General features: G+C 33.0%; 1 protein-coding gene across 2 annotated transcripts; it reads right to left on the minus strand.

The window, feature by feature from the left end:
- Positions 1-3,345: 3,345 nt before the first annotated feature.
- LOC115709658 (heparanase-like protein 1) lies at positions 3,346-7,801 on the minus strand. Of its 2 annotated transcripts, none has more exons than XM_030637814.2 (10): positions 7,375-7,801; positions 6,322-6,583; positions 6,156-6,192; positions 5,803-5,986; positions 5,557-5,705; positions 5,235-5,468; positions 4,552-4,741; positions 4,299-4,424; positions 4,093-4,192; positions 3,346-3,915 (listed from the first exon to the last, which is right to left on the minus strand). In XM_030637814.2, exons 2-10 carry the CDS (start codon positions 6,535-6,537, stop codon positions 3,526-3,528), a joined length of 1,626 nt encoding a protein of 541 aa, XP_030493674.2. In that variant the 5' UTR covers positions 6,538-6,583; positions 7,375-7,801; the 3' UTR covers positions 3,346-3,525. The 2 variants fall into 2 exon arrangements, with proteins under 2 accessions (XP_030493674.2, XP_030493675.2); XM_030637815.2 differs by having other exon boundaries at positions 7,287-7,578.
- Positions 7,802-19,732: the final 11,931 nt, after the last annotated feature.

A 19,732-nucleotide genomic window follows, 5' to 3' on the forward strand; every position in this document is an offset into this window, starting at 1 on the left:
TGAAGCAAAGACTCGGACTCCTAATAATATAAGCAGTGGTTCGGTAAGAACTTCCTAACTGGTTTATAATCTCTCTAGTTGCTTTCTCTGATGTAACTCTGGGGTTGCAATCACACCAGGCAACAGAAACCTTCTGAGCGAACTGTGCCAAAAATGGCCTGCCTCAACCAACAGTACCATAACCAGGCCTGACTGGAGGCCCAACAGATGCCAACGATACTGATGGTCTCCTCTCACCAGTCGCCATGATAGGATAAATTTTTGACCCACTACACAACCCAGCGCAAAGGCAGGCGAAGTAGTTGCCGGACAATAGATTTGGCCCTCACATCAACACCGACGTCAGAGTCTCAAGCTGGATTGAGTTGTTATACCTGACGACCCTCCCTGAGTTAGTCCTCGTAACCACATCGGGTCTTAGTTTCTTTGCCTAACCCCAATACCTTTGGCACCTCTCCGTGTCTGCATAGTCGTGTTTTAATGGACGGCGAGGAACACGAGCTTGAGGATCCCAATGGCCGATCATCTTGCCAGGGAGTTGGCTGGCCAGATCTAGGTTTTTAGGGGCAAACACGAGCATGGTAAGTGTCTCTAGGCTGCGTGCATTCATCTTCTGCACTTTCTTCGAGCGACTAAGGGTGTAGACCCTTAGTCTGAATAATATCTCTGGCCAAGACCCTCCTGACGTTTGGCGGAAACTTAACAAGCAGTCAGGTGGTTTTCCTTCTTTTTTCTTCGCACAGGCTTTTCTTTTTACGGGCTTGTGTCGGGCACTGTCGTGCATGTTTCTTTCCTCAGCCCTCAATGAAAGCACCAAAATGTTTACCGAGTTTTTCGACAACTAAATATTTTTAGAGCTTAAGAAAGTGAAAATAGAGTTAATAGCAAAATAACAAATAAAAGATTTTGACGTGGTTCGAGCGTTAATTATCCTTAGTCCACGAGTCCATTTTATTAGGCCCATTGGCCGGCAACTGTTTATACAAATAGAGATACAATGGACTAGAACTCTTTTCGACTGTGTTCCTCTTGAAGAAGAGGAAGCTTAGTAGGAATATTCTAGAGTTACAAAAATATGTTTGCTCAGGATGATCAAGAATGGGTCTTTGATCCAAAAGAGAAGGTCCCCCTCCCTTGTGCTTTGTTTAGGGAATTTATTGGCTGACTTCTTTGCATGGGATCCCTTAGATGGATCATCGTTGGGGCAAAATCCCACTGTCAGATTGGTAGGTCGCGTATTTCCCATATGACATTTAAGGGTGTCAGATCGTACGAGCTGAGCCTCAGATGCATGTCGCCTTAGGACTTCTCCCTTTTGAATTTCCCTTATCCCTAGCTGTTGGATCATTTGGTCTAGTACACAAGGACACGCATGCTTTGCACGATGGCATGTCATGGGAGACAACCTCTGACGTCGTACTTAGAAAACCCTGGTCCCTAGGTTCGTAGTTTGACACGTATGGGTGAAGCCTTTGTGGGTTAAAAAGCATAACCCGGTTCACCGTGTTTCAGAATGCCTTGGCCCCTATGGGCAATCCATGCTCCTCGAAGGGATCGATAGCCTTAGCTCCTAGAATGGAGGGGGATTTTGGTTCACGGATACCTTTCATGTGGCTTGCAGTCGGGGACTCCCCTTCACGGAGACTCTTTTTGCGAGGTTGATGCCTTTATCTTCTTGGAGCATCAATTGAGGGATTAGGGTAGCTAATGACTTTTTGGTTTTCCTTGATTAGAATTCACGTGTCATGATTACAGAATGTGGATAACAAACCGATTCCATAATAAAGATAAATGAACACAAATAATAACACACAATAACTCAAATATAATATAAAGAAACCGATTATATTTATCAACTAGTTAAAAATTTGAGACAAAAAAACTAGTTCCGTAAAGCAACTAAGATAAAACCTCACACAAAAACCAATTAAATAAAATAACTCAAATAAAAACACCCATTCAACATGTTCCAACCCACCAAATAATTACACTCATACCATATCTACTCCAAATATACTCATTCATTATATTATAGAAACGGTTCTATTTTAGTTATAACAGGTTTGGGTTAATCATGTTATTTATTTTTATTCGTTATAACACTGTTATAGAACCGATTCTATTTTAATTATAACTGGTTTGAATTATTTTGTGTTATTTATTTTTATTCATTATGTTACAGAACTGGTTATATTTCAATTATAACCGGTTTGAATTATTTTGTGTTATTTATTTTTATTCATTATGTTATAGAACTAGTTCTATTTTTATTTATATTTGAGACATTTACTTCTAGTGACTTTTCCAATGAATTTTTCGACAACGGTGAATTTTCCGGCGACGATGACTTTTTCGGTGACTTTTCCAACGATGATGACTTTTTCGATGACTTTCCAGTGACAATAACTATTTCGGCACCGTCCCTTTTTTCGGCGCCAGTGACTTTTCCGACGAAACTAATTATTACAAATTTTATCAAATTTATTTATTGTTTTAGAAATATGGGATTTCCACATTTTTTTCTTTCAAAAATATTGCATAAAAAGACCTATATAAATGTAAAAAATAGAAAAAAATCCATAACCCGTAATATTATTTATTTATGTCATAAAAAATAAATTTTTATAATTTTTTAATATGTTGTGTAATTTTTACTTTTTAAATAGTCCATATATAATTAAATGAAAATTGTGTCTAGCATTAATACTCAATAAAATACTTCCAGCTTTTTTTTATAATGATTTTTTATTTTTTTAAATGAAAATTAAAGTGGTGTTTGGTAACACTTTTTTAATCAGTTTTCTGTTTTTAAAATTGAAAAAGTGAAAATATTTTTCAAAAACATGTTTCATAAAAATGTTTTCACTTTTTTCAATTTTTTAATTGAGAATCAAAATTTTAAAAACAAAAAAAAATTACTTTCAATATTTTTTTTAAACAGTTTTTTTTTCTTAATCAATACTTTAAACTTCGACTAGACCTGAACTCAAATCTCCTCCCACGGCCCTACCGCTGAACCTAGCCTCTGATCCGAACCCGATCCGACTTCAGACCTAGGCTCAACTTAAATAAAATCAAAAAATAAAAATAAAAATAAAAATAAAGAACACACTTTTATTTTCTATTTTTAAAATTGAAACACAAAAGTGGTTGCAGAATGTATTTTTGTTTTTCAAAAATAAAATTTTTAAAAATAAAAATTTTACTTTCATTTTGTGATTAAGAAATTATAAAACAAAAATGTTACCAAACAGCACAAGTTAATCTATCAATGATTATTAGTTTTTTTTTTTCTTTATAACAATTAACAATAACCTCAATATTTAATAATCAGACACTGAAACGTACAAGCAGATCCAATGTATTAAATTTTTTAATTTTTCATATACAATGTATATGTAGGGTACTAATTTTTGTATCATTTTATTTTATTCCTCACAACACTTTGAATTTATAAGCTTACAATTATGCAATAAAAATAAACAATATAGTGAGAATGGAGTTTAGGTATATACCATGAGAAAATTAGGCACAAGCTGAGGCATCAAAATTAGGCAATAGAACAAATTTAATGGACCTAGAAATGATGGAGAGTGGTGAGTTTACATCAACAAGCGTTGGTTCTAGTTTTGGGATGTTACCATCTATTGTAATCCCCAGTGGAGTACCATTCAGATGCATTGTTTTGCTTCTCAGTTTTCCATTTGCTGGTGTCAAAAGGTATTCTTCTCTGTACAATGGCTCATCTGATGTTTCTCTTCCAACCCAAGAAACCATTCGCTTGATGCCACGGGTGAAAGAACTTTGTGAGTGAATGGTAGTTTTTGGAGTAACCAACTCACTCAAAGCATTTTCAACTTTCAGAATGAATTCAGTCTGGTTGCTTAAGTTGATCAGAAGTAGAGTTATCCCGGCCTGTAATGACACCGATGACAGTTGCTGGTTAGTTAGTCGGCTAGTTACTCTTGTAAAATCAGATAATGATACGAGTAATTTGTGAATATACCATAGAAGAATTGAGCCAGATGGACTTTTTTGTGAATTTGTTATATTTGTATGACAAACAAAACTATAACAAAGATTAGGACTTACTCTTTCTTTGGCACAATGGGCATAAATGCGTAGAAATGGCGATGCATCAGTCTTAACCGAAAGAACGTTCTCTCCCATTAGTTGGCTCCATAGAAGTGCACTTTCAAAACCAAAATACAAACAATACCAGATGCTGTCTCTCAGATAATAGAAGCAAGTAAAAATGTTAGAATATCAGATTATGGACAGTTCACGCTCAGTCTAACCTGTAGTAATCGGGGTTGGGAAGAAATGTGTCTTTGTCAAGGAGACCATAGTTTCCACCAATTAGTGATTGTCTGCAATACACTTTAGTATTATACACAGCTGCCATTCCAAGCTGATCTAAGTACCTTAAGTTCACGGTTGAATGAAGAGGCGCGAAAAGGATCAATTACATAGAATGAAGAAAAAGCAACATAAAAAGAACTTCCATGTGAAACTAAAAAATCAAAGGAGCAATGAGACAGCCAAGATTACCAAAAACTGTCAATATATGTATCAGAAACATTACGACCGCCACTGTTATAGGCCCCTCCAGACTCTCCAACCCATGCAGATGCCCAAGCACCATTCTGTTTCAAGTTTTGGTCAAGATCAATGAATGTGGTTGCTGTCTTGTTTAAGTAATGGGGACTCAATATTCTACTAACAAGTCTGGGATCATCACCTGACAACAAGAGTTGTGTTGTAAATTTGCAAAAGTAGACAAATATGGTACATATCTAAGAGTCTCATTCTAAGACCAACTACTGACTGTTTACTCATACCTTTCTTATGTTACAGGGTATAAAAAGAATTGAACACTAAGATAGGTAAGATGTTTCATGCCCCCCAAAAATCCCATGCTAGGACCTATACTGATATAGATTATTTCACACAGATATAGATGTTCTGCCTTGTCATAGGTGTGGAACGAGAAGTTCATAAATTAATGGTCAGGAGAATATTTCATTGGGTAAATTTGATGCAATTCCTGTGTCATCTCATTATTACAAATTATTTTGCAGTTGAGGTTGATACAAATTCAGTTCCATCTTACGAAAAGGGAATAATAAACAATGAAAGTGGAAGATGAACTCGTGAAATTAGAAGCACAGAATATGTGAACATAACAATTATGTCTATACATGGTAAGAGATTTTGGAAGCAAAGTGACCTACCTGCACCCAGATTGTAGAGGTGATGAGTAATGATATTCACTACACCTGAACCTGTGACCTGTAGAAGCTTAGTGAACCATTTCTCATCATAAAAGCCTCCAGGTGCAATAAGTGCAGGTTTTATCTCAGAATTCAAGTATAACTCATTGATTATCCTCCTGAGATTAATCAAGTCTTTTCCATATTGTTCTGGAGAAACTCTTGCTCCAACGCCATTTCCACACAGCTCATTACCTACAGTGGCTTAGGCATGAGAGAAGAAAGGAAAAAAAAAGCACAATGAAAGACAAAATCAACAAGATTTTGGCCATTTGTTCTATACCAAACTCCCATGAATCTATCTGATAACCCTTTAAGACAGTATACTTCATAAAATCATAAGCATTGCTAGAATCCCAATCTCCTCCCCAAGTACTCTTGTAGATAATGTGCCTCCCATGGAGCGCATTCAAGCCAAATGTCACAATGGCTCTGAAAACACAAGAGAAAAGGAATTCAAAAAAAATAAACATATAAAGGGGAAAACGAAGAACTTCAGTGGAATCATGTCCATAAATCTAAATCTTACCCCGTCTTACTAAAGAACAGGATCAGCTCATCCCACCTATTCAAATGTAAACATCCTCTTGAAAATCCAAACAATCCACCTTTCCTTTTTTGAAATGGATGGCATGGATCTTTTAAACTTTCTACATCATACAAAACTCGGTCTTGCAAAGAACCTCCAACTCTAATCCGCAAAGGCTTGAAGGCTGTCAGGCAACAACCAGTTTCCAATTGAATGAGAATATAATAACACAACACTGATCCTAAACCCCTTGACTTCAATTTGTCAAAAAGAACATTTTAGTGATTGAAAAAGGTTTGTATATTTTAAACTAACACACTCAAACACACACTTATAAATGTAAGTGGACAAACCTTTGATTGCCTGGAAAAGTATAGGATGGGATAAATTCTGAAAAAAGGAAAGGAAACCACAAAAGCTAACAACATCAAATGCAATTCTTATCATTTGATACCATGAAAAGATTAAAATAAGGAAGAATAAAAAGAGGAAGTAGATGAAAGATTGAAGAGTTCTTACCAAATTGATTACGGAGGCATACCCCCATGGACATTGGTTGTAGTTACATTTATCATGAGGCCACCAATCAAGTGTGGCACAAATATAGTTTTTATCTACTTTTGCAGCAGCTCTAGTTCCATCTACTATAACATTACAATGTGCAGTATCTTGCACTTGGGCAAAAATAGCTGGGAAAGAAATCAGAAAGACAACTAAGGAGAGGAAAAATTCCATTGATTAATCTAAGACGGCAATTCGACCACCAGCTCAACTAGTTTGGCTGCAGCATAAGAAGATATAATTTAGAAAAAGTACCTTATCTACTTTGCCATGTTTATAAACTGAATTAAGTACTACAACTAAAAAAAAAAGAAATAAACAAGTGAATAAAAACCTTTATTAAGAGCTAATTCAAGGTCACCAGGAGTCACACAAATTCAAGCTAGTATGATGTAATGTAAGAAGTGTCAAGAGATTTGAGATCAAGTAAAACAGAAAATACAAATGGCTTTCTTTTTTTGTCTTTATAAAGATGAAAAACGTAAATCTATAAGGAAATTTGAAGTTAATAAACTATAAGCATAGTTCTGTTTGACAAACAGATCAGTACTACTCTACAAATCCACTACAGGGGCCTGAAGTCAGAGCAACACCAAAAACACTACCATTGGAATCATAAAAGAATAGCAATTAAAAAAAGAAAGAGATGTTTTCCCACACTACCATTTCAGCAGCAGCAACAAACAAATTTAAGTTCTTTAATTTCCAATAAAAAGAAAAAACACCTTAAACAAATAATAAGAAAACTAAGAATTGCCTCAAATGAGAAAGATTTGAGAACTGGATTATATGCACATATAGCTGAATCCTAAAGTAGCTTTCTTCATAGTTCATATCAACTATCATGACCACATAACACATCAAATCTACAACAACCCCAATAGAGATGGAGAAAACTAAGGGTAACCCAGATGAAAATTAACCTCAAATACCAAAATTCCACATCGACTTTGACACTAGAGATTCAAATAATTGATCAGATAAATTGCATAAAGGGTGATTGTACAGTACAATTCTCCTTCTCTTCCTAGTCCCTAACTTGCAATCTCAGTCAGGTACCACTGAATTGTTCCTTAATACATGACAAATACAGTATCCAGTGAACGGGGTCGGTCTTAGATTTTCTGGATCCGTCTGAAAATGTCCAGCTAAACTTAGCTGGGGATTTAATGTTTGAACTTATTGGGGGCCTTTTACAAATACAAATGTCTGAAACAGTTAAGTATCTTTTTAAGGAAAGGTTTAAAACTAATTATATACAAAGATTTTCTTATTTAAAAATGATTATGAGAGTGACACGTGTTAAATGTCTATTTGCTAATAGATATAAATTTATGTTTGTATAGCTTCAAACTTAAGTTATGCCTACACCAAATCATTCCTTCCCAGATCAATGGGTTTTGCATTTTTTGAGAGATCCGAGTTGCTTTGTTTCAAGTCTGTGTGTTTATTTTGACTCTGGTTTTTCAAATAGCTAACATAGTTTAATGGTTAAGAATTTAGATTTATGTTTAAGTATAATAGGGCCATGTGTTTTGACCTATATTTTATTATTACAATTTGTTCTGTTATAGTGAATGTTTTTATGACAATAGTTAAACTAATAGTGGGAATTTGAGATTTTTTTTTACTATTAAAAAAAAGATATTTTATTAGTGAAATAATCATAGCACATATAATATTATATTTTGTGTCAATAATTTTCTATTTTTCTTACATTCTCACCACTGACTTGAATCATACTATTGTTGGATTAGGTGCAACTCTCTCATGTGACAAAATAATTTGCTTTGCTTATGGTATACTACTATATTCTATTGCATTATTATGGTTAGGGTCCTTATGGAGTTTAAATTTTCAAATCTTATGTCTCCTGTTATTTTTCCTTTCTTTCTTTGTTTTTTTTTTTTCTTAGTAATCTCCTATTATTAATTGTTGATTGGTAAGTGAAGCTTTAACTTTTGGGGATCTAGTCATTAATGCGAACATATTGGTCAACAATCAATAGGTGCTTTTTTTTTTCTGAAAGGATCAAATATGATTATATGACAATAGGTACTTTTAAAAGAAAATGGCTCAACAGGAGGTAATTCAATACTTGTTGATTTCCAATTTTTTTTTTTTCTCATATAGTCTAGGAGGGGTTGTATATTCCGCAATTCGGAGTTTCAAACTCCAACCAATCTAGACTAAACTATTTGAGACTGGACCAAATAGATTCGGTATGAATGATTTGATCAATTCAAACTTTTTAAGATTTTCTAGTTCGGCTATAATTTTAGAAATCTTAGTAGCAGTTCAAAGCAAAACCAATTCGTGTAATTATTTTATATATATACTTAATAAGTATTTTTATGGACAAAATATTGATATTTAAAAATAATTTTAGGTGAATATTGATATTGACTTTATATTGTTATAGTAATAATTTTTTATTGTTATTTATGCATTATAAACTTGATAAAGGTAAAAAAAAAATTAGATAAAAAATGATTATTGTAAAAAAAAAACATTAGAATAACTACGAATTACAAACTATAATTTCGAATCAAACAAATTTATTTTTGAGTGAATTAATTTGGTTTGATTTGATCTTTTCATTGGTTTAGTTTGCTTTTAAATTTTTAAAAAACCATAATATTAGTTTGGTTTGAAAATTTTAAAAATCCAAAGCAAATTAATTCCTAAACACCCCTAATCTATGATTCAACTAATCTACACAAAAAATCAGCTTTTCACCTAACCTTGAAAATGAACATATTCAAATTTATATGGACCTTTTTTAAATATTAATAAATAAAAACTCAATTATTATAAAGGTTTGGTTAAGATATGGTGCTATAATTTTATAAGTAAATACCATTTTAGATTTTGTGTTTTATAAAAGTTATTAATTGGACTCTCTGTTTTGTTAAATGATAAAATTGACTCTATATTTTCTAAAATGGTAAAAATAGGACTCTGATCTCAATTTTTAACAATTTTATTTCTTAATATAACCAACTTTAAGATAATTTTTAACACGAACAGATATAGAAAATATAACCAGATTTGTCATAACATTTCTAAATCAGATTATTATTAAGTTTTATTTTGACAAAAAATCAGTTCAGATCATGTTTGTACAATTTTATAAAAATGTATGGTCTATTTTATCATTTAACAAAACAAAGCCTAATTTATAACTCTTGCAAAATACAAGATCTAAAATAGCATTTATCCTAATTTTATTGGAACCAGTTTTACTATATAATATTGGTAAATTTTATTGGGCTTGCCGCAATGTACACGCTTCATGTTTTTAATATCTAAAAAATTTTATTTTTAATATTTTTATATGATAGTGCATGTTGTAATTGAATTTTTTTAAAAAAAAATTTAATGCACCAAAAATAAAACTTAAATAGTTTTTTTTTTTTTTTTTGCATACATGCCTCTTTAATTTATATGCATGTGAATAGACAATTTGAATCTTATTTTTTATATTATAAATTATTTTTAATTTTTTAAAATTTAATAAAATATCTTAAATAATTACCATACATTACCTGCCACACCATCATATATTAAAAAAAAATGAGATTATAAATATTCTAATATAAAAAAAAAAAAAAAAAAAAAAACATGATAAAAATTAAGGGTTGTTTCATTTTTACACTTCAAAATAGTTTTTTTTTATTATTTATTTTGTATTTTTACAGAATTTTACATAGAAACTTCTTTTGCAACTAGCGCTGTAATCTAAATTGCAACGAAAAATCGTATAAAAACTGTTATTGCAACTAGCGCTACAACCACTTTAGAAACTCAAACCGTAAATTTAAAAATAAAATTAAGAAAACAGTATATAAGATAATTTTCCTAAAAATTAATTAGTGCACCTTTTTATGGGGATGCACCATACACGCACACTATAAGATTAATATATACCCTATAAGATTAATATATACCCTATAAGATTAATATAAGGACATGCATGTCTTAAAACCCATTACATCATGAAAAAATTATAAAATTTTGCTTGTATTCAACAACGTATGAATAATTTTTTTGATTAGTGATCGTTAAAGTTTTTTCTTAAAATAAATTAAATAAAATAGATTGGTGCAATCGACCTATTGATAAAGATCAATCTGACTGCAAATAACATAAATAATATTAAAAAGAAAAAGCTCTAATTGAACGACATGTTTGGTTATATGCTTAAGTAAAAGACATATATATATATCACATTCTCTTTTTACTATTATTATATAAATATTTTATAAACTTATATATTATTATATTATTTATGTTTATCAGTGATAGAAATGAGTTTTTGTTTTTTTAAAAAAGTTGTAAATCACGAATAATTAATTTTTTTTTTTTTTTGCAACACGAAACATCTTATGTGCTGCATATGCTACTTGTAAGGTTAAATGAGGAATTACTCTCCTAAAAACCAATTTTCTCTCTAGCTTCTTGCTCTTGCAGCTCTTGAGCTGGTGCTATGGCAAAGACGATCCAAGGTGCAAGGGAGACAACAAACTGCTATAAAACCAAAGAAAGTTCGGAAGAAAGGCCCTTCATCAACAGCAGATGTTAAGAAGAAGAAGTCCATGGAGTCAATTCTGGGTATTGAACCAATCAACTTCACGGATGAAGAAGATAGTGATGGTGATGGACAATGTAGTGGTGCGAAGAATTTGGATGAGGATATCTTCCAAGCTCCACTCTCTCCTAATTCATTCATGAGGGCGATACAACAACAGGAAGATGTTCGAGCTAACTTCTCAGCATTTATCGAAGAAAATATCCAATGTAACAGTGCCATTTCACAAGGTAAGACTCCTCTGCCTCCTGTACTGGGATTTGAGAATATATAGCGTAATCTAGATAGCTCCTTTATGCAATCTAAGAAACAGAAAGTCAGAATCACCATGGAGGATATTGAGGAGGAGGTGAACTACTAGAACTCATCAATTGTGTGCTATGTCTTAGGAGCAAACCCTCCTTTATCTATCATTGATTGTTTTGCTAGACGAGTTTGGAAGGAGAAGGTGGACAAGGTGTGGATGATTTCTTATGGAATCTTTCTCATCAGGTTCATGATGAAGGAGGACCGGGATGAGGTGCTGAATGCAGGGTATATTTGTTGGAAATTATTTTACCAGGATCTTAGATTTACTAACAAGTATGTTATTTAACATCCTAAATATGAACTTCTAAAACGATATGAAATAAACACATATAAAGTAAAGAAACCTTACAGTGGTTGCAGCGGAATATAATGTCTCCTTCCACTCAGATCTCTAACCCTTGTATCCTTTCTGTCGCAGAGTATCACCAAGATCTGAGCCCGGATGTCCTTCTCCTTAATTCTGGATTCTTCACAATCTTCCACACTATGATTGAGGTACCACTTGATGTGTATGGGCACTCACTCACTCACTATAGGGTTCGGTTTTCAGAAGAGAGAAAGAGAGAGAGAGAGAGAGAGAGAGAGAGAGAGAGAGAGAGAGAGAGAGAGAGAGAGAGAGAGAGAGAGAGAGAGAGAGAGAAGGTGGTTGCTAGGTTTAGGAAGAAGGCTTTGAGTTTTCTCTGAAGGAATGAGATGCATCATCTTTTTCCTGAAGCCATCACTACCTATTTATAGTCAACCACCTAGGGTTAGGTTAGATTTATTTGGCATTAAAATAATGAAAAAAACAAATGATAAATAACCTACATATGTGGCCGGCCATGTATAGGATAATGGGCCCCACTTTCGCGAATTTGCTATTTTATCATTTCTACATCTCATTTTCTCAAAAACGCCAATTTTTTAATTTAACTATTTAAATGTCAATTCCAATTATTTAATAACTAAAAATGAATTATTAAATAATATTGTCATTTAATATTTTTATTTATTAGACTAACCAATGTCTCTTAATTAACAAATAAACCCTAGAAACTCTTTCTTCACTATTTAGCCCTTGCTTAGTGAAAATTCATAAACTAGACATAGTCTAATTTTAGTATTATAATTGACTAATCAAAATCAATTAACTGAGTCTTACAAATAGTATTGTCTCAACTAGTATGGGAACCATGGGCCTATATATCCGAGCTTCCAATAAGCAGACCAAGAACTTACCAGGTAAATTCACTGACTTATTAATTCCTTGTTGCATCCACGCATAGAACTTGGAATTGCACTCTCAGCTATATAGAACGCTCTATATGTTCCACGATATAGATACGTTATCAATTATTTATTGTTATAATCCCAATAATCAATGACCCTCTAAAGATGATTTACATTGTATAGGGATTAAATTACTGTTACACCCTTCAATGTATTTTATCCTTAAAACACTTAGCCACCTATAAATGATATTTCAGCGAACTGAAATGAGTACTCAACCATTTATCTCTGTTTAGCCAAGCTCGAAGGAAATCATCATTTCACTTCTATTTGCTAGATAGAAGCTATAGATTCCATATCTATGTTTAGCGCTCCCATTCAATTGTACTACCATGTTCCCAAAATGTACGTATCACCCTGACCAAAAAGTAGGCTTAACTAACAAATCAAAGAACATGTATAATACTCCTGAGATCGAACCTAACCATATCGGGATTAAGATCATTTGATCTAGGATTAACTAGGTGATATTGAATTGAATAGATATTACGGTAAGTTTAATATATCTGAATCAAAGTTCAATATCGGTCCCTTCCGATGCATACTCCATGCATCCAACCCAAGCTTTACTTTAACCAATGCCCTGGAAAGAACATATCACTTATCCAAGGTGCAAGTAAACCATGTTGTAGATTCACATATCAGTTAAGCCCTGTGTACTGATAAATCTAGGAATATACATTTAATCACATAATCTTGATTAATTTCCACTGTGCTGACGACACAATAAACAAGAATATAAATGTAATATGGGTTTAGATGAATTTATAAATCAAATAAACAAGTAAATGATAACGTGAACCAAATGACACACAAATAAGTGATGAAAATACTTCTGTTTCTTTATTGATATTTAAAAGATAAAGATTACATTGAAATGAAGTTTATTTAGGGCATAAAACTCAACAATATTTTCTTCAATAAACACCCAGTTATAATGAAACCCTGGGACCCGAATGTTAACTTTAGGAAGGAGGATCTCAATGTCATTCCTATCCGGATTCAATTAGAGAATCTTGAACGAAAATACTGGGGGGAGAAATTACTTTTCAAAATCATTGCGCAATTGGGGAAGCCAATTATGGTGGACTCAATTACCAAAGAAATAGACAAGTTGATGTATCCTAGAATCCTTATAGAAGTGACTTTGAAACAAGAGCTTCCTGAGTTAATCTCATTCGAAGATGAACATGGTAATAACACTACAATGGATGTACACAACGAATGGAAACCCATTTTTTGTGGACACTTTCAAGGCATGGGCCATTCGACTTCGAATTGTAGGAAGAAGGCAGGCAAGAAACAAGAATGGGTGGTAAAGGAGAAAAAACCAGAGGATGTTGCAGAAAAGAAAAAAGAACAGGTGGTTGACTTTGAAGATTTCCAAACTGTCCAAATAGGATGGAAGCCTAAGGAGATCCAACAGACCATACCAATACAAACTGGCAATGTTTTCCAAGCACTAGCAACAACAGATGCAGGGGAGCCATCAAACAAGGGTTCTGCTAATCCAAAGGAAGTGACTGAAGAGAGAATCAAAGGAGGAGAGGGAGTACCTCCTCTTAAAAATGGATAGAATACTCAGCTGGAACATCTGGGGAATCAACAATCAACAAAAACAGAGCACAGTGAGACAGTTCTTCCAGTTACAAAGAGTTGGGATCGTTGGTCTCCTCGAGACGAGAGTTAAGGCCCCAAGATTGGGGGTCTTGTATGATAATGTCTTTTCTGGATGGTATTTTGCAACAAACATAGCTTGTAACAAAGGGGGTCGAATAATGGTGGCTTGGAACCCCTAAAGTTTCAATGTTAACATAATAAAATGCTCCAGTTAGTATATTCAATTAATGGTAGCTATTGTTGATGGGAAGAACAACTTCTATCTTACCTTTGTCTATGCTTTTAATGATAGAGAAGGTAGAAAGGAGTTATGGAAAGATTTACAAGAGATTAATGTTCAAGAAGCTTGGATAGTAATGGGGGATTTTAACGACATTCTGAATAAGGAAGAGAGATGTGGCACTAGAGTCAAATATCATCCTGCTGATAATTTCTTACAATGTATTACAAGATGTTGTTTAGAAGATGTGAAATATTGTGGTAGTTTTTTCACCTGGAGCAATAGACAGAAAGGTGAGGAAAGATTATACTCAAAGATTGACAGGGTCATGGCAAACTCTCCATGGTTAGATACATACATGAATGCAGAGGTTAATTTTTTTAACAGAAGGCTTGTTCGATCATTCATCAGATGTATTATCAATTCACCCAGAAATCCCAAGTGGAAAGAAACCTTTCAGATATTTCAGGATGTGGTCCACACACCCAGAGTATCATGATCGAATCAAAACAACATGGCAAGGAGATGTACAAGGTACTAGTATGTACAAAGTAATGACTAAGATTAAGAAGATAAAAGGGGTTTTAAAGGATATGAACATGCAAGGACTCTCAGACATACAAGCTGCTGCTTGTTTAGTAAAAGCAAAACTTGAAGAATGTCAAAAGAAGCTACAAGAGGAGCCACTAAACCAGAAGTTACAAGAAGAAGAAAGCTATGCCAGATCAAAATATGCGGAAGTCAGCAAGAATTATCTTTCATTTCTGCAACAAAAGGCCAAGTTGAACTGGATTAAAGAGTGGGGATGCTAACTCAGCATTATTCCATCAGAGTATTAAAGCAAGAAGAAGGCAGAACAGGATTTTATCCATATTAAATCAAGACAATACCAGAATCGAAGATCCCCAATAGATAACTGATGCTTTTGTTTCCTATTACAAGGGCTTATTGGGTAACAAGATGGCAAACATGAAACCTGTGTTGGCAAAGATCATACAGGAGGGGCCTGTAATATCACAGCAACATGTTACAATGCTTACAGAGAAGTATACAAAGGAGGAGATTAAAGAAGCAGTTTTTGCAATTCCAGAAGACAAAGCACCAAAACCAGATGGCTTCTCCAGCTATTTTACCAAGATAACTAGGAGCTGATAAGATATGATATCTGTGAATCTATTCAGTCCTTTATGCAAACTGGGAAGCTGTTGAAGGAGATAAACACCACAATGCTCACATTAATTCCTAAGGTGAAGTGCCCACACAAAGTAAGTGAATTCAGACCCATAGCTTACTGCAATGTGTTATATAAGATTGCAACTAAAATGATATGCTCAAGATTGAAGAATGTGCTACCTAACTTAGTGGAACAAAATCAAGGGGGCTTCATCAAGGGTAGATTTATTGCACATAATATAATGATCTGTCAGGATCTAATCAGGCATTATGGGAGAAATGTATCAAAAGCCAATTGCATAATCAAATTGGATTCGAAAAAGGCCTATGATACCATTGATTGGGATTATTTAAAAGAGCTGCTCTCTGCTTTTAAATTTCTTGATCAATTTATCCAATTGGTAATGACTTGTGTTAGGACTCCCAATTCTCCCTTATGTTCAATGGATCCTTACATGGATTTTTTGAATCCAAGAGGGGTTTAAGACAAGGGGATCTACTATCCCCTTTTCTCTTTGTAATTGTAATGGAATGCCTATCAAGAATCCTAGCCAAGATCAATCAAAAGCCTGAATTCAATTCCATGATCGATGTGGTGATCTGAAGTTGAATCATCTTAGTTTTGCTGATGATGTATTGTTACTTTGCAAGAAGAGTTTAAAAGTATCTATCTTATGATGCAAGGCTTGAAGTTGTTTTGAAACTCATCAAGCTTACACCTAAACCCCTCCAAATCTGCTATTTGCTACAGTGGTATGCACAGCTCAGAGGTACAAAGAGTGTTAGATGCAACAGGTTTCTCAGATGCAAGCCCCTTTACATATTTAGGCATACCAATATGTGCCAAAAGAATACCGAGACATGACTATGAGAAGTTAGCTGAAGAGATGGCAATAAGAATCAAGACATGGAGCACTAAGAATATTTCATTTGCAGGTCATGTGGTGTTAATCAATTTAGTACTCATGTCGATACACACTTATTGAAGCCAGATAATGAGGCTGCCTAAGAGGGTGATTCCTGAAATAGAATCAATTTGTAGATCCTTTCTTTGGAAAGGTCAAAAGCAGATGCAAGGGGCTGGATTAGTGGCATGGGATTTGGTTTGTCAAGGTTAAAAAGCAGGGGGAATTGGCTTCAAGAAAATATTTGAATGGAACCAGGCTGCAATCTATAAGTATGTTTGGGCAATAGCAAACAAACAAGATAACATATCAGATAACAGTGTGTATCTCAAAGACACTAATTGGTGGGAGTACAAGACTCCCACTAATGCAAGTTGGTACTAGAAACAAGTTGTTGTTGCCAAAGAACAACTAAGAATTTTGACAGACACAGATTTTTACTCAAGCTTCATATCAGATAGCAGGTGGTTATCAGCTGCTATGTCCTCTTCAGAACAGAGTAAGGTGGGATCAAGAAGTTTGGGGCAGACTCAACATACCTAAACACAGTTTTATATTGTGGTTCGCTATTCAGAACAGGCTAAAGACAATGGACATATTGAAAAAATTATATCTGGTGGACAATGATGAATGTGTATTCTGCAAGCAAAACGAGGAAACAAATGGCCATTTATTCTTTGAATGTAACATATCTCGTGAGTGCCTTGGTGAAATCAAACAGTGGATGAATTGGAGAGCACAAACTGTCAATCTATCCCAGCTAATAAGGTGGATTGAAAGAGCTAAGCTGTCAAAATTCAAAAATAAATCATGGCAGCAGTGGTTGCCAGTCTAGTGTACCACATTTGGTATGCTGGAAATGATAAACTATGGAATGATGTGAATGAAAATGTAGTGGAGATAGTGAGGAAGACAAAGCAGACAGTAAAGAATCGAGTAGCACAAATCTGGCCAAAAAAAGCTAGCAGTGAGGATACAAACTGGTTTAGTGCATTGTGAATTGAATTTAGTTTGAACTCATATGTATAGATTTATTTTGATATGGGTCCCTAAAATGGGATGCTATTTGTTTGTAAAAATCAGATTTTGAGCAATACAATACTTCCTTGTTCATCAAAAAAATTTTTTTTTTTTTTATGAATCGAAGAAAGGATGTAACATTTGGAAGATTAAATAATGATTATTAAATAAACAGACATATTTTATAAAATATGAAAAATTATTAATTAGTAAGATTAATTATAATTTAATATATTTATTATGAAAAATTAGATTTATTATTAGAAATGAGTAAATTAAATATAATTTCTCAATTATAAAAATTTTATTAAAATATAGATGTATTATATATGCATTATGTGTAATAAAATATTTTTATTTTGAATAACAATATAAACTCAACAGATTAGTCAGAAATATCATGACAGTATAATTTGTATTTTAGAGATACCGAATATTTTATGGGTGCTTAGAAATCATGAGATTGTGTGAAGTATTTAAATAATGATTATTTTACCCCTAAAGTTTATATAAGTGTAGTATATACGTTAAAGGATAAATTTTACGCAAAACATACATTAGATTTATATTATTATTATTATTATTATTATTATTATTATTATTATTATTATTATTATTATTATTACAACCAAAGCTATAAATAATTTAGAATTCTCTACAAAAAATTTAAAATCACCTAATTAAGTCATTTTCTCTCTCTCTCTCTCTCTCTCTCTCTCTCTCTCTCTCCCTTTTATCCTCTTTCGGATCAAGCAAAAATCAGGATAAACTCATATTTTTCTTCATTCTTCTTTCAAATTTCTTACATTAAACCAAAGATAAGGACATAGAAAGATTGATGTAAGTTGTAATTTTCTTTCTTTTTTTATTTTGATTGTAGAAATAGGTTTTATATGGATTTTGGGATAGTTAGTTCTTTATGAAACTGTTGAGTTATATTTGAGTTTTCTTCTGTATTGGAGTTGGAAATTGTAGTTTAAAGGGGGGAATTAATATTTTGTTTGAATTAGTGAGAGTTAGAAGCTTTAAGTTAAAAGCTTCAGCTCACCAATGGTAGATTTTGTTTTATTATGCTATTTTGTGTTTTGAGCTTTAGTATATGTTTAGAATATCTATTTGTACTATTTTGGAAGTATAATTTGAATTGGGAACAAATTGGGTAAGTTTTGAGTTTGAAAACTCAAATTTTAGATGTCTATTGCAATTCGGCTGCCTAGATGGGAAATCCGGGCTACTGGTTTTTCTCGCGGCACCTAGAATTTTTTAATCAGTTTAGGGTTTGATTGGAGTCTTTTTTCGGTACCTTAATTTTCATGTTATCTCGATATTTAGGGCATTTCTACCTTATTTATCAATAGAAGAACTTCAAATTATAATTTAAGTCTTAAAAAGTGTTTTATCTAGACACTTATTAGTTTATTGCTAATGTGATATAGGGCTCGAAACGTCGAGTAGTTTCCACTCAAGTTGGATTGGAGATAAAGAAAATTATATTTGTACCTAAAAGCATCTCTGTATGGGATATGATAATTAACGTAAGTAAAATAGAGTTATAACTCTATATAAAACCCACTAAGGGGCTTATTACATAGCAATTGTCTAATTAGGCAAAGATAATTGAAATAGTTATTTTATAAATTCTTATTAGCTGATAATAATATCTATCTTCCATTGTGTAGTGTGAATTCTTTCATATGAATTGAAATGTGTGCTTTATGATTCTTCTTGTACATTGATATATGTGTTTTAAGTCATTACTTTTTTGTTGAGTCATTATGACTCGCAAGTGCTTTGTGGTGCATGTAAGGGCGAGAAGAAGATGGATTAACCATGATTTGAAGTCTTCTCCAATTAATATACATATCAGTCTATTTGGCCAGCGGGACTAAGTTGTTAGGACATATGTTTTATGTCACTTCGAGCATTAAAATTTATATTTTGGATGTAATGCTTGGTTGGCAACTTTTGTAAAAATTTTAAATGGGGATCCTCAAAGTTAAAATTTGTAATATTACATTTTAATCTTTTTATTTTTTTGAATTACACTTTAATTAAATCACAAGTCTTATTAAATTTTTAGTTTGTTTTTATAAATTAAAGGCTAAATAGGATTTTTACTCCCTGAACTTTGACATGTACCAAATCATGCCCCCTGAAATTTTAAGGTCGTTAAAAAGCCCGTGAACTATTGAGATTGTTGGATTTAAGGACTTTTTTTCCAATTTTAGTAAAAAAATCTAACATGGATGAAAGTTCAGGGGG

This window comes from Cannabis sativa, chromosome 3, assembly GCF_029168945.1.
Source record: "Cannabis sativa cultivar Pink pepper isolate KNU-18-1 chromosome 3, ASM2916894v1, whole genome shotgun sequence".
NCBI lineage: Eukaryota > Viridiplantae > Streptophyta > Magnoliopsida > Rosales > Cannabaceae > Cannabis > Cannabis sativa.